Source organism: Pteropus vampyrus, unplaced genomic scaffold, assembly GCF_000151845.1.
Source record: "Pteropus vampyrus isolate Shadow unplaced genomic scaffold, Pvam_2.0 Scaffold104, whole genome shotgun sequence".
Lineage (NCBI taxonomy): Eukaryota > Metazoa > Chordata > Mammalia > Chiroptera > Pteropodidae > Pteropus > Pteropus vampyrus.
The window spans coordinates 4,247,785-4,262,392 of record NW_011888885.1 but is presented as its reverse complement, the minus strand read 5'-3'; the positions used below and the strand labels follow the sequence as shown (position 1 = coordinate 4,262,392).

Sequence of the window (14,608 nt, the reverse complement as noted above, 5' to 3'; positions counted from 1 at the left end):
CCTGGAGAGAAAAGACACCCCTTTCCCAGGAATTTACAAGGCAAAATGCATTCCTTCAAGGGAGCATCACAGGGGGGATGGGGAGAATGACAGTTTTGAAACGCAAGAAATCTGTCGCCTGCTATCTCAGGCTGAAGCTCACCTCGTATGAATGATCGAGCCATGGAGTGGAATTAAAGTTATACTTGCTTAGCAAATGCATTCCTGATTGCCACAAACTCAGTAAAACTGGCTGCAAATGAACAAAACATGTAGATGAAGGAACAAGTGAAATCAAAGAATGCAGTTGCATGAAGCCGGGGCTTAGCCTGTAAGGAAGGAGAACAGACCAAAGCCAAAAAAATAAAATGAACTCGTTAAACACATTTATTGAGCTGTTAACAATAACCAAACACAATGTATGACCTTTAGAAAACAAGAAACAGCAAATGGATCAATTCTGATCTTGGCAAATCCTACTACAGATATGTGACAAAGGGGAAATAATTCAATTTCTTTATAGTCTGCGGTGATATATATATACAATGTGTATTTCTTCAATGTCTGTCCTTTTTTTTTAAATTGTTGAGTAAACAGAAGAATCAATCTAGAAATGAGTGTCCTTGAACAACTTTGTCCTAGTTTACCTGTCACCAGCACCCTCAAATGATCCTAGGACACTCTCCAAGATTACTTGATGCCAAGAACAAAGTCCGCTTGATGCTGTTGGAGCTGTGTTTTCTCCTCTCTCTCTTTTGGAAGAATTTTGTATGTACAAAGGCTGAAAAGTCTCATTGAGTAGGTTTATTAGTTCAGGAAAACAGTATCAAAATTGGAATCAGGTTAACTGGTTATTTTCTTCTAAGATCTCTTATGAATGAGCCTTTTGTTTCTGAAACTTGACTTCCCATCTTGGAGGCTGTGTGAGTGTGTATGTGTGTAGATATGTTTGCATGTATGTGTATGTCTATGAGTGTGTGTAAGTGTGTGTGTGTGAATTTGTGAGTGTGTGCAAGAGATATGTGCCTTGCCATGGTTTTGTAGACCCTTTTCATGAAGAAAGGGCCAATCCAGAGTGAATGAGGCTTGAGGGAGGGAAGGAGAGAGAAGAAAGAAGGGGACATTCTAGGTTATGCCAATTCACAGTTGTAGCATTTTCACTGAGATGGGATTCTTCTTGGCCTGGTTCCCTACTTGAGGAGCCATTCATTTACTGGAAAGAGAGAAAAAGAAAAACATACACACACACACACACAACACAAAACAAGGCATAATTGAATTAATTTGCACAGAGTTTAGAGGGTTTACTTCAAAGGGAAAGGGCAGTTTTATACATGCTTGCTTACTTGTAAAAGCTTTAGTTGCATCATCGTGCTAGTCACACTTCAAATGTTCAATAGCCACATGTGACTGAGTGGTAGCTACTGGATAATGCAGATACCGAACATTTTTATTATCACAGAAAGTTCTGCTCTAGACCAGGGGTGGGCAAATGACAACCTATAGGCCAAAGTCAGCTTGTGATGTTTTTGTAAATAAAGTTTTATTGGATCACAGCCACACCCATTCATTTGCATATTATCTGTGACTTTTGTCACATTACAACATCAGAGTATGGTAGAGACTAAAATATTTACCATTGGGCCCTTAACTGAAAGTTTGCTGACCCTTGCTCTAGACTGTAAGCTCTGTATGAATGGTGTCATATCTGTCTTCATCACACTGTATCCTCATCTCCAAGCTAAGTGCCTGGCACATAGTAGGTGCACAATAAATAGGTGTTGCATAAAGAGAAGGCTCAATGAATGAGTTGAGTATTTATGTGTCTGGTAGTTCTGGCTGGAAGGGAACAGAAAATTATAGTTTTGGCACTCTGTGTGTGTCTAAGAGAGAAAAAAAGAAAGAAGGAAATGTGGGGGCAGTAGGAGAGATGAAGTGGGGGATGACAGGATAGCAGTGGTAGCTGCTTCACGAAGCTGCCTGGTACCATTTACAGCCCCCACATTATCGCTGCAAAGGGCTTCCCCATCCAGACTTTCATTCATTCCTCACGACAAGTCTGGAAGGAGATGGTATAGGGACTGTCATGAAAGAAACCAGGTCCAGAGGTATAAATGCCTTGGCTGGGTTTGCATGGTTTTTAGTGACAGAACCAGGCCCAGAACTTGGGTGTCCTCCACGACACCATTCTGTCTTCATCTTCCTTTCTGTGTTGAGGGTTTACCACCTGATCAACAGAGACTTAGTGTGTAGAAGGGAAGAGAGAGGGCTCGGTGTGGACCTGAGGGTTAAAGGCAGGAGTCATTTGGAATGCCCCCTGTAGTAAGAATAATTGTCATTTCCAGGGACATAGCACTGAAAAAAGATGCCTTCACACACATTACCTCGCCGGAGCCCAGTGAGCTGGCATCCAGAGCACCTGCCCACCTTCTAGGGGAAAAGGGTCCACTGTGCACATAACTAAAAGCTCTAATGCTTCTGGGTGTCCTATTCTAACACATAACCTTGAAAAAAATCTACCTTTCTGGACTCTTCTGTAAGATGGCAATAAAAAGCTTCTTTTGTCTGAACCAGAAGGGATTTAAAGTTTGATCTCTACCTCTATCTATATTGGCTTTATCAACAGAAAGACGGCATGCAAATGGAAGGTGGTGGTCTTAACTGTCATTTATAATCACGATTCCTACAGTGGGAGATAACGGCAGGCCTTAAAGAACAGGTCTCCGCAGGAAGACTGAGCCCTGACCTGGGTCCATTGCCCTCTGAGCCATGTACCCACCTCTATACTGAAGCTTCTGGGCTCGGTTGTTTGGACAGTCCTTCCCTTGTAAACTGAAGTTGATGTTGGTGCGGATACAGCGGTTGTTGAGTGGCTGGACAGGCCTGAAGTTGTCACTCATGCTCAGAAAGATCTGAGATGGCTGATTCTGGCTGAGCAGGCGTAAGGAATGCATCTGAGGAGAGAGAAACAGCTGTGACATCCTGTGACATCCTCTTCGATGCACTAGGAAAGAAATAAGACTGTGTAGATTGTGGCCAAGCCAGGCTGTCTGGGAATGGGCACATGAGCCCCTCAGAGACCCTGGTTCCATGGGTTCAGTTGTGCTGGAGCCCACAGATGCCTCCATGCATGGAGGGAGCTTTGCTTCTAGCTCAATAGCTCATGGAAGCCTCTGAGCAAGTCAATTACTTTTTTTTATCCTCAAATATGCCATCTGTCAAAGAAGGAAATCCAACTAGGTGTCCTCCAGGGTCTCTTCTCTTACACCCCATAGTTCAATAATTCTCAGCAATTCAGGGAATTATCCCCTCACATGGGTATTATCCAGACTACAATGATTGGTCCAGGGGTCAGAGCGAAACTAAGCTGGATTAGTTTGGTTTCTTTGCTGTGAAATCAGGTCCAGGAGCTGGACTGAAACGTCTGTGGCATTGTTCCACCCCAGGACTGAGAAGCAAGAGAAGAGTCTCCAGCAGGAGAGAAGAATGAGGCAAAGGTGTAGAAGAGAGCAGAAATAAAGGGCTTCTAGGGTTCTGATTCCAGCAAATTCCTCTCATCAATTTCTGGTCTTAAATTCTATAAGGTGCCCCAGCATCTCTTGAACAAATCCTTTTTCTAAGTTATCGGGAGGGAGTTGCTTGTCATCAAGAGTCCTAATCAATACAGATAGGATCAGGGTCTTCAAACTGTTCATATTGTTGTTGGTTTATAAGTACAGTTGACCTTTGAACGATGTGCGGGTATGAGGTATCAATCCTCTGTGCAGCTGAAAATCTGCATATAACTTTTGGCTCCCCCCAAAACTTAGTTTATCCCTTGTTATTTATGGGGGATTGGTTACAGGACCCCCTGCGAATACCAAAATCCATGGATGCTTAAGTTCCCTAGATGAAATGGTGTAGAACAATGCATACAGTCAGCCCTCTGCTTCTGCAGATTCCCAGCCACAGACTGAAAACAGTACAGGTAATTATTGAAAAAAATCTGCATGTAAGTGGATCTGTGTTGGTCAAGGGTCAACTGTATATCTCCTGTAAAGGAGAATGGATTCTGCTTCCTTTGCTCATCTTTTCTCTGAGTTTTTATAGAATCTCATAATCAAAGAACATCGGAGCTGGAATAGATTCATGTAATTTATCCCCTCCCCCATCATAAAGGGCAGTATTTCTTTCACAAAAAGCCCTAGGAGTACATAATGAGACATTTGGAAAGCTGGCCTCAAAGGCCAGATCTCTTTGTTCTCATCTAGCTCTGAGGAATCCTAGTCAACTTTACTAGGAATACTGTGAGATGCTCTAAAAAATTCCACATTCAAATATGTTTGTAAAATGCTACAGATCATATTGCCTCCTCTTGGAGGCTGACATATGTATCATCATTTTAAAGGGCCAAGAAGTCTCCCAACAATAAAATCTATTTAACTCTTTTCTTAAACCACTTTTCAAACATATTTGACCATATTATCCCTTTTGCTCATTTGCTTTTTGAACACTATCTCTGTAGGACAATTTGGGAACTAATCCTGCTGTTCTTTCTCACAAAGACAGGTCAAAGGCTTCTTCAATTAGTTCATGCTAAGCCTTTTCAAATGCTGATTCTTTAAACATAGGTGCGACGAACTGAGTTATGTACCCCCACAATTCATAAGTTAAAGTCCTCACCCCTAGTACTTCAGAATATGACCTTATTTGAAAATAGAGTCATTAGAGATGTAATTAGCTAAGATGAGGTTACTGGGATGGGCCCTAATCCAACATGACTGATGTCCTTATAAAAAGGAGATTTGGACAAAGAGACACAGATACAGGGAGAACACCATGAGAAGATGAAGGCAGAATGGGGGTGATGCTTCTACAAGCCAAGGGAGACCAAAGATCTCCAGAAACTACCAGAAACCAGGGGAGAGGCATGGAACAGACTCTTCCTTATTCCCTCAGAAGGAACCAACCCTGCTAACACCTCGATCTTGGACTTACAGCCTCTAGAACTGCGAGAAAATACATTTCTGTTATTTAAGCCACCAAGTTCGTGTTAATTTGTAAAGCAGTCCTGGCAAATTAATACAATAGGCACTCCACAAACCCAGACATTCTTCACATCATCTTCCCCATTCGCTAAAAGACCACAGAGAAGCTCACCTGCATCCTCGTTATATAGACAGGTTTGTTCATTATTATCCAACTTGCTGTCTCATAGCAGGGCGGGATAGTCATCGACCCATCATAAGTAATGAAACTAGAGGTCTCTGGATATAGTTCCTCTATATTAAGTCCCTGTAGTAAATATGCATCATCTAGAGAAGGAAATAAGAAAGACTTAAGAATTAGGTTTCTTGAAAAGGTCCTAGTATTGCTGATTGTTTTTCCCTCTTCTGATTCCAGAAGACTCTATCTGTCAGGATAGGCTGCAGTAACGAATCACAATCATTTTTAACAACAAAGGTTTATTTCTTGCTCACATACATGTCCAATTCTAGGTTGGCTGAGGACTTCCTCCATGTCACTGTTGTCCACATTCTGGGACCTAGACTCTCTGAGTAGCTGCTATCTGAACCCTTGTGAGTTACAACAACAGGAGGAGAAGAAGCATGGTCAAGCATATGTGGGCCATTGAAGCTCCCATCCTGGAAGTGGTACGTTACTTTTGTATACATTTTGATATCCAAAGCAGTCACATGCCCAAGGTTGACATCACAGATGAGAGGAACCACATTCTCCCTGCAGGATGGGGCACTGACTATTGGTGGACAGAAATGTAGTCTACCACAAGGACACAGAAAGAGCCAAATGCTTGGTTATGGTCACTGAGACATGGACCCATAGCACTGTAGTCAATGAAATGCACAATTAAAGGCTTTAGGACCTGTGGAAATACAGCCTGGTCACAATTCTTATTTATTAGCATTGCTTAATTAAAAAAATAAAATAATTTTAGAAAGAAAAATAAATCAGGCTAAATGTTACCATGAGATTCAACAGTTAAGTTCAAAAACTGATTTCATTTTTGTGGATCTCCTCTTTGCCAGGCCCATGCAGGTAGCCTTTATTCTTACACCTATTTGAGGTATTCACACTAATATATCTTTTATTATTGAATATGATTTTTTAATTATTAGAGATATCAGAACATATGACACTATATGGAAAAAAGAGTGAAAAAAGAAAATAACTCAGATCATTGAAAACAACTGCCATTAATATTTTTCTGCATTTCCTTCTGTTTTTTTTTTTTTTTATTCAATGCATTGGTTGTATTTTTATGACATTATAATGTACTGGAGTTTTCAAATCTTAAAAAATTGCAATGAACCTCTCACTCCACTCCCCATTTCTCCCCACAATCCTTTTTTGCATACCTTTGCTCTCTTCTCCTGGCTTCTAAATCACCATTTTCCTAGCCATCTTCTTGAGTTCTGTTGGTGGCTCCTAATTTTCTACCTGCTTCTCTCAATGTTGGCATTACCTGAGGATCAGTCTAAGGCTTTTTTTTTTTTCTTACTCTAGACCCTCATCATAGGGTAGCCCATCTATGTTCATGGATTCCATTGCCCTCTGTACCCCAGTGATTCCAGATCTATGTCTCCAGAGGTCTTACACCCCCAGTTTGCCATGAGCATCCACCACTGTGGCCCATCCAAGAGGCCCGAAGGACACATGGCAAGGACCCAAAGCCTGGCCTTCCGAGACTGGCTCCTCCAGTCCCCCTGGATTCATGTGTGTTCTCTAATCCACGTGTACGCCTCATAGCGGGAAAAAGCTAACTCTTCAATGATTAATACAATCTTCCAAGTTTAGCAGTGTGCACATTTAGTGGTAAAAAAAAAAGACTTTCACATATAGCTGGAACCCCATATTGACCTAATGAGATTGTTCAGGCAGATAATAACATCTTCACTGAAACGACACTGAAGGTCAGAGAGGCAGAGTAATCTGCCCAAGGTCGCAGAGCTAGCTGGTGACTGCAGAGTGGGAACTGAAACCCTGACCTCCAGACCATTCATTCATTCATTCATTCATTCAACAAATGTTCACTAAGTACCTCTTTGTGCTGGGCACAGGGTTAGGCTCTGGGGATAGAGCAGTGTACAAGACAGATGTAGTGCCTGCCTTCATTCTGGTTGAAGAGACAGACAACAAATGGCAAAAATAAATATATGTAGACTGTAATATCAGGTGGTGATAAGGGCATCCTGGCCTGGCCTGTACTCACCAACTGATGCTGAGTGTTAAGGCTGCTCATCCATTTTCCTGGGCAAAGACCTCCTTCCTCTCCCATCTCTTCCTTCAGAAAATTCTCACTCAAATTCCTCTGACAAGAAAGAGCCATCTTTGCAAAGGGAACCTGAACTTCAGTGCTCCTTCATTTGTCAATTAAGAACAAATAACTGAGCCACTGGGTAAAGAATGCTGTAAACATCTGCTCCATCCCAAACAGCCCCTCCTGGCCTCTGACTACACTGATGGGGTAACGGACCCTCTTCAGGGCTCTGACAACATTAATGCCCATGAAAGAGATTGGCCAACCTGGATTTGGAGACCAATCCTAGGACAAAGGACTTTCTTTCACTTTCCATTTAAATATTTCTGCCTTTCCATAATAACACCAGGGAATCAGGACAAGCCCAGGAGAGACACAGTGCTTGGAACATGACTGGACTGGGTCTGCACTCTGGCCTGTGCGATTAGATGCTTCCATGACAGCGTCACGATGCCCAGGGCACACACTGATGTGATGGTCCTTGGAAGTGAGATCGGGTGCCAACACAACAGGCTTATGTTCAGTATTCATCATTGGTTTCTGTTTCTTAGGTCCCTAGTATGTGTCAGGCACTGAGCTGGGTACTGGTGAGCAGGACGTAATTAAGCGAAGGCAGCAAGGAACAACAGAGACAGTGATGTGCATCTGCACTGTGTACATTGAGAGGTTGTCGGTTCTACTTAGGGGTGGTACTCAGGAGAGGATTCACTGAGCTGACCTGAACTGCATCTTGAATGACAGGAGGTAATCAGTGAGTGTCTGGCAGGGTCGTGGCTGTCAAGGGCACTGGACAGTCATGCTAGACAAAGAGCTAAGGACATACAGAGCAGTGCACACCCGGGGACAGCTAGAGTGTGGGTGAGAAATGAGGCTGGAGAGTCAGCACAGGCCACACCCAGAAGGTCCTTCTCTGCACTGTTAGGAGTTTGGTCTTCATCCTGTGGGCAATGCAGAGCCACTGAAGGGTTTTAAGCAGGGGAGTAGCGTGATCAGATTTGCACTTAATGATGCTATGCTGACGGTGCTTTGGCATGAAGATTAACATATTGAGTAAGAGAAGGAAGCATTTGGCACATCTTTATTGAAGGTCAATGTGATTTGTTTAACTAAGCTTGCACTCGGAGCGCACTGGGTACTCTAGCATGCTGCCATTATTGTGTCTTATTTTATTTGGAGTGGTCGAAAGGAGGGAAGGAAAGAGGCAGTAGAATGAGGATTGGTGTGTACGTGTATGTGTGTGGGGGGTGGGGTGGAGCAGGCTAGACGCAAGAGGCAAAATGCCACGATGTTCATGGATTTAATCCTCACAGTAGGGTAACAACACGCTTCCAAAACACTGTTTGATCCGTGTCTCCCGTGAGATGCAACAGTCATCAGAGAATGTGATCCCTGTTCACTAACTTGGTTATTTCCATGATTCTTGCTAATACTCATACTTCACCTTTTGCCCTTTTTATTTCCTCACACTACAGAACTTGGAAAAACCCAGTGTGAAGAGTGTGAGCTTTGGACTCAGACCTGAGTGTGAGGGCCGACTCTGCGGCTCACCATCTGGGTCACCTTGGATGTGCAGGTAACCATCTGAGTCTCAGTTTCCACATCTACAGAATGCAGATGGCTGGAGTAGGCAGTAGACTGTGTGTCTCCCGTCCCCAATTCATATGTTGAAGTCCTAACCCACAATGTGATGGTATTAGGAAGCAGGGCCTTTGGGGGTGATTAGGTCATGAGACCGGAGCCCCCAAGAATGGGATTAGTGCCCTTATAGAAACGACTCCAGAGAGCTCTCTCATCCTCTTTCTGTCATGTGAGAACACAGCAAGAATTCTGCAAACCAGAAGGGGGTTCTCACCAGAACCCACCCATGCTGGCACCCCGATCTTGGACTTTCAGACTCCAGAAATGTGCGAAGTAAATTTCTGTTGTTTATATGGTACTTTGTTATAGTACCTTGAACTAAGACAGAGTACTTGCCTCAGAGAGGAGGAACAAACGAAATCACGCTTTTTCATTTCTTGGCACGGGGCCCGACCTGTAGTAAGTACTCAGTGATGCTGGGGAGCATTGCTATCACTCCTTACGTCCTGGGATGTCCCCACCTAGCTTCTCCAGGATAACCACAGCTTGACCTCCCCGAGGCCTTCTGGTTCCACTCAACTGGGTGGTCCATACCTTCCTTTTTACTGTATTTACCGAACTAGCTTGCTAACTACTTACCTTTCTTAGTGTCCTAATCCCTAAGCCTCAGCATGCAGTCCACCACAGAGTGGGTGCTCAATAAACAATGGTTGAATGAATGAATGAAATGGTTTCTGTCCAGCAGCTCCACCTGCTGGTGGTACTGAGCATAAACCAAGGGAGGAAAAGGCAACATCGTCTGTCAGGCGATGGGGAAAATTCTCGGAGGCTCCAGTCTGTACCACTAACTTAAATGCATGCTGCCCACCATCACCCCTATATATCACACCCCAAGATATCAGAGTGACACTGAGACTGCTTCCCATCTCCATATGGCATTACCGTGTTTCTATGCCAAACACACCTGAACCCTCATATTTACATTACCGAAATTGTTGTGCATTTAACATGTCATGTTTGTCCTCACCACTCTGCCTCAAAGCTTGCCATTAAATCAGTGTTCTACCTTTTAGGGGTTGGAATTTGAGAACCATATGCTACGTTTTTACGTCTTCTTTTCTCTCTATGGAGACTTCCTCGGTGTATTTGGCAGGACAAAAACAATGGAACACAAGAAAAGAATATGGGCAAATCCAGCAGTTTTCAGGCCTAATATCAAGGACCACTGGGATGTCTTCCATGGCTGACCAGGCCAGGAACTAATTATTACCCACGGACTATGTAGTCCATGCAGCAGCCAGCAGAAAAAATTGGTTTGGCACTGTAAACCGAAAGGAGCCTGCTCTCCCAACTCTCATGGTTCTACACATTAGTAAGGGTGACGAAGATCTAGAGGAGGTCAGAGTTGTTTATGAGCAGAGAGAAACAAATGTAGGGTGAAGCTCTGAGGCCAATGGGGTGATCATGCATGCCTCTGCTTGCTTTAAGGGTATTTCCTAAGAAGAGGTGATGGCAGAATTTCAAATAAACTTTCATGGATAGTTTTATAGAGAGGTTTTCTATCTGTCTATTCTATCTATCTATCCATCCATCTATCCATCTATCTATCTATCTATCTATCTATCTATCTATCTATCTATCTATCTATCGATCGTCTTCCTACCTATCTATCTATATATCATCTATCATGTATCATCATCTATCATCTATCTAAGGGGAATATAGTGTATAGAAAACAAAGCCCTGTACTTCAAGCGGGAGTTTTAATTCAAGTTTAAGTTCTAATTGTGGCTTTGCCAGTAATTTACTCTTCCTTCATGGCTAAGTCATGTAACCTCTTATTTGGGGGCACCAGACTATTCTGGATATTTCTAAAGTCATCTTCAGGTCAAAAAAGTCTAGAAACCCCAAAACACCCTACAATAGAAACAAGTTTATGTAGACAAATTTATCTTGAGTAGGACAAATTTTTGTAATTTTGTAATTTTTTGTGTTGGCTATATCTTTATAATACAAGAAGACCCCATGGATAATCAATAAGTATAGAATATTTATGCAACATTTATAAACTAACTTTTTTCTTCCAAATGACTATAGAAGTTGATAGCTGTGCTCTTGATTTTATGACAAGCTCTTGCTGAATCTTATCATTTCTGTTATGCTGAGATTTTAGTCAGGGACACAATTCCCAAGTTGACTTAAAAATTTTTTTTTTCTTTTTTTGTCTAAGAGAAACACACTATGATGAACTACCTAGAACCACACAGTGTGGGGCCCTTCCCTTAGTCTGGGCTTCAGTGGCTACCTCTGTTAAATGCATGGTGTTTACTTATGTGGACCACTGATGACATTTAATGTTGCCTGGCTTCCTGCTTATGAAGTTCCCATTCAAAGAGAATGATGCCAATGAAAAAACGGCTTGGCAGTTCCAGAGATCAATACTGGACTTGCTTCTGATCAATATGGAACTATTTGGCAACTTTCTCAAATAGAATGACATTTCTTCTTGTAATCTGAGGCCCATTCAACTGAAATGAAAAAAGGCAATTATTAAAGCATAAAGTAATATGTTTTTTTGTTTTACACAAACAATAAATGAAAAAAAGAGCCTCTGAGTATTGAATTCATGAGGTAGGCCACAGCTTTTCTGTCTCTCGCTGACTCACTGACTCGAGTTACTACTTTGATTGCAACACAAGAAAGGGTGTGCTGCATTGTGCATTCTGTGAAAACATTTCCAAAGCCATTCCTTTGAAATGAAAGTACAAGTTCAATTAAGCATAGGAAAGGCACCGGGAGCAATATGCTTAAAATCCCCAGTGATATTTCATCACATTTAACACAGCATACCTCCGAGGAGCAGGAGCACAGAATACTTTCTGAGGAACTGAGAATTATAAGGCAGGTACAAGTTGGTCTGCCTTTGCCTACACACTCATCTTTTAGCTGGGATGGGGGTGGGAGTCTAGAGCAAAGTTATTAACAGGCAAGACTGTAAAAAGATGTTTTAAAAGGAACTCGTATTGTGTGTCAAAATATCATGTTTAAAATCTCTCCTCCAAACGCCTTCAGTCGTGTCTTTATTTCCTTGGTGGAAATATGTTAAGACAATAGCCAGACCCCTTCAAATTTGGAATCTGTGATATTTTGGATTGTTACTGGACCGAAGTTCACCGTTGTATTTATTTACTATCTATGGAATGAATGGAGTATGAGAAACAGAAAGAGAAGAAGCTACTAAAATGATACAGTGTCCTAGGACATTGGAAGAAAGAGTTCATTCATATGTAATGTTCTAATAACGACTCCCTCTTACCCATTTAAGATTGCTCTTTGCACTCCATTAGTCACTGGTTTCACCACTTTAAAATATCATAAAATTAAAAAAAATAATGCTAGCTCAATAAAGTCACATGGATACTAAAATGATAAGAATGTTACCTTTTATATAGGGGCTCTGTGCCCACTAATTAATTAACACAAGGAAAATGGAGAGATATTGGCATTATTCCAAAACATTACATTAAAAAAATTAGAATATTTTGAGTAAATTATCAATATTTCCTCCCAAAAATCCATTCAGAAAATCTACTCTCTAATGTCATGATTTCAGTCTTGACTCTCAATCTGTTGCAGGGGAATTTAACTTTAATAAAATGGATTTTCTTTTGAAGATTTTCTAAAATCAGCCTGAGATTAATTCAGGCTGGTCTTTTCCACTGTTGGTCCGGGTTAGTGAGAGTTCTATAAAATTTGCTCAGATGTATGAAATGTTAACTTTCACGGAAAGTCGTGGCACCGTCCCAGGCCGTGACCACCCACTGTGTGAGTTCACACATGGGAACTGTGCTTCATTTAAAGCAAGTACGTTGTTGCCTGTGTGCCCTGTACTGTCTTTATCTTAAACATATTTTTTATTTGGCATCATAGTGACCTACCACCCACCCTTCATGAAGCTGAATTTAATGACCTTCGAAGTTTAGGACAATTTAGGAACACATGAAATTAGGCACAGAGTTTATACCTGTCATCGTCCGGGCACCTGACTCATTATCTTGCTTGATCCTCTCCCAAACCCTCTCACTACCGGTGTTAATATCCTCATTTTACCGATGAGGAAATCTCAACGTCAGAGATGTTAAGAAACTCGCCTGAAGCCACACAGCAAAGGAAGTGGTAGCCAGGAGCCCAAGTCCACTTAGTTACAGCTCTTTTCACTAGAATACATTGTTTCCCATAGTATGGTGGATTTCACCAGCTTGATATCTGGCTTCCAAAATTCCCAGTCTTTTGGCAAGATTCTCCTTTCTTCCTTTTATAGATTCCCTGGTGCTGGTTTCTTAACAAGCTCAATCAAGTAATTTTGCACAATTTCTTTTTTACCCCTAGTCATCTAATCTGTGGTCAAACCAAGCAAATGGACTGTGTCCCTACTAGCTGTCATTTTGTGGTGGTTTCACCCCATGCTCCCATGCTTACTCTTGCCTCCTCACAGCTCCTCAGCTAGTTGATGAGACAGTCACACAAGAGCCTCTTCCAAGGTGGGATTTAAAAGATATCTTTAGAATGATTTGCAATCCTAAGTCATGAGGATTTGAGCTACTCTCAAAAGTGAGGACATGTCCGCCTCTCTTCTCTATTTATTCTCACTCCCATGATTTCACCCAAGTTTAAATGCCATCTGGATATCAGTGACTTCCATATTTATATCTTCGGTTCCCTCTCCTGAAATCCAGACTCATATCCAACTGCTTACTCCACACCTCTTCTTGGATGCCCCATAGATCTCAAGCTTAACATGTATGAAACTTCTAACTCCCTTCCCACCCACAAATACGCTTCATCCACAGTCTTCCCATCTCAGTCGATGGAAATGTCTTCCTTCCAGTTGCTCAGGCTAAAAACCTTACAGTCATCCTTGAATTCTCTCACTCACATCACACATCTGATCTATAAAGAAACCTCTTGGCTCTTCCTTCGAAATATACCAAATCATTTCTCTCCACCTCCCCCACACCGGCCTGGTCACGGTCCACACTGTCACATCATTTGGGGTGCTGCAACCATCTCCCAACTTTTATCCTTGCCTGTCTCTAGTCTATTCTCAATCGAGCAAACAGAGTGATCCTTTTGTCAGCGATCATGTCACTCTCTGCTCAAAGTCTTAGATTGATTCTCATTGTGATGGCCTCCTCATCAGGGAAAGACTGACTCCATGACTTCTCTGGTTATGATGAGTGCCAATAACGGCAGTGCCACCGTGTCCCTCTGGATGACACTGATTTCCACCAGTGGTCCCTCACCAGGGCACAGCCAGGAGTTGCAGAGAGTTTAGGATGGTATGAGCCTGAACTTTCAAAGTGCCTATAGGTTCTGTGGTTAGTTTATGTCCTTTCTGAGTAGAAACAAATGGAAAAAGCAAAAAAGATGGCTCTTCAGACTGAACCCAAGTTAGAATGAAGAGAAAAACACGCCAACAAATTTCATGAAGAATGACAACCTTGTGGAGCCAAGCTGCCCTAGCTGGCCTGCAGACCTGACGCTGGCAACAGAGCCCTCACAACCGACCCACAGACACGGCAGTGAGACAGCAATGCTTATCACTGAATGCTTGCTTATTATGCAGAGTTGCTAACTTAATAGCCACTTACGAGATGTGTGTCCTTGTCAAATGACTTCATTCTTGGAGCCTTGGTTTCCTCATCTGCAAACTGGGATAGCAATAGTACCTATTTGGAAGGTAGGTGCTTTGTGAGCACTATGTAAGGTGCTGCATGGAAAAAGCTCTTGGCA

The 14,608-nt window shown here is 42.3% G+C and overlaps 1 protein-coding gene across 1 annotated transcript in view; it reads right to left on the bottom strand.

Annotated features, from left to right (window-relative positions):
- Positions 1-1,169: 1,169 nt before the first annotated feature.
- The window catches only part of CA10 (carbonic anhydrase 10), a 452,828-nt gene continuing 439,389 nt past the window's right edge, over positions 1,170-14,608 (bottom strand). The window contains 3 exon segments of the mRNA XM_023533503.1: positions 1,170-1,192; positions 2,759-2,933; positions 5,119-5,273. Of these exon segments, the coding sequence (XP_023389271.1) occupies positions 1,170-1,192; positions 2,759-2,933; positions 5,119-5,273 (353 nt within the window).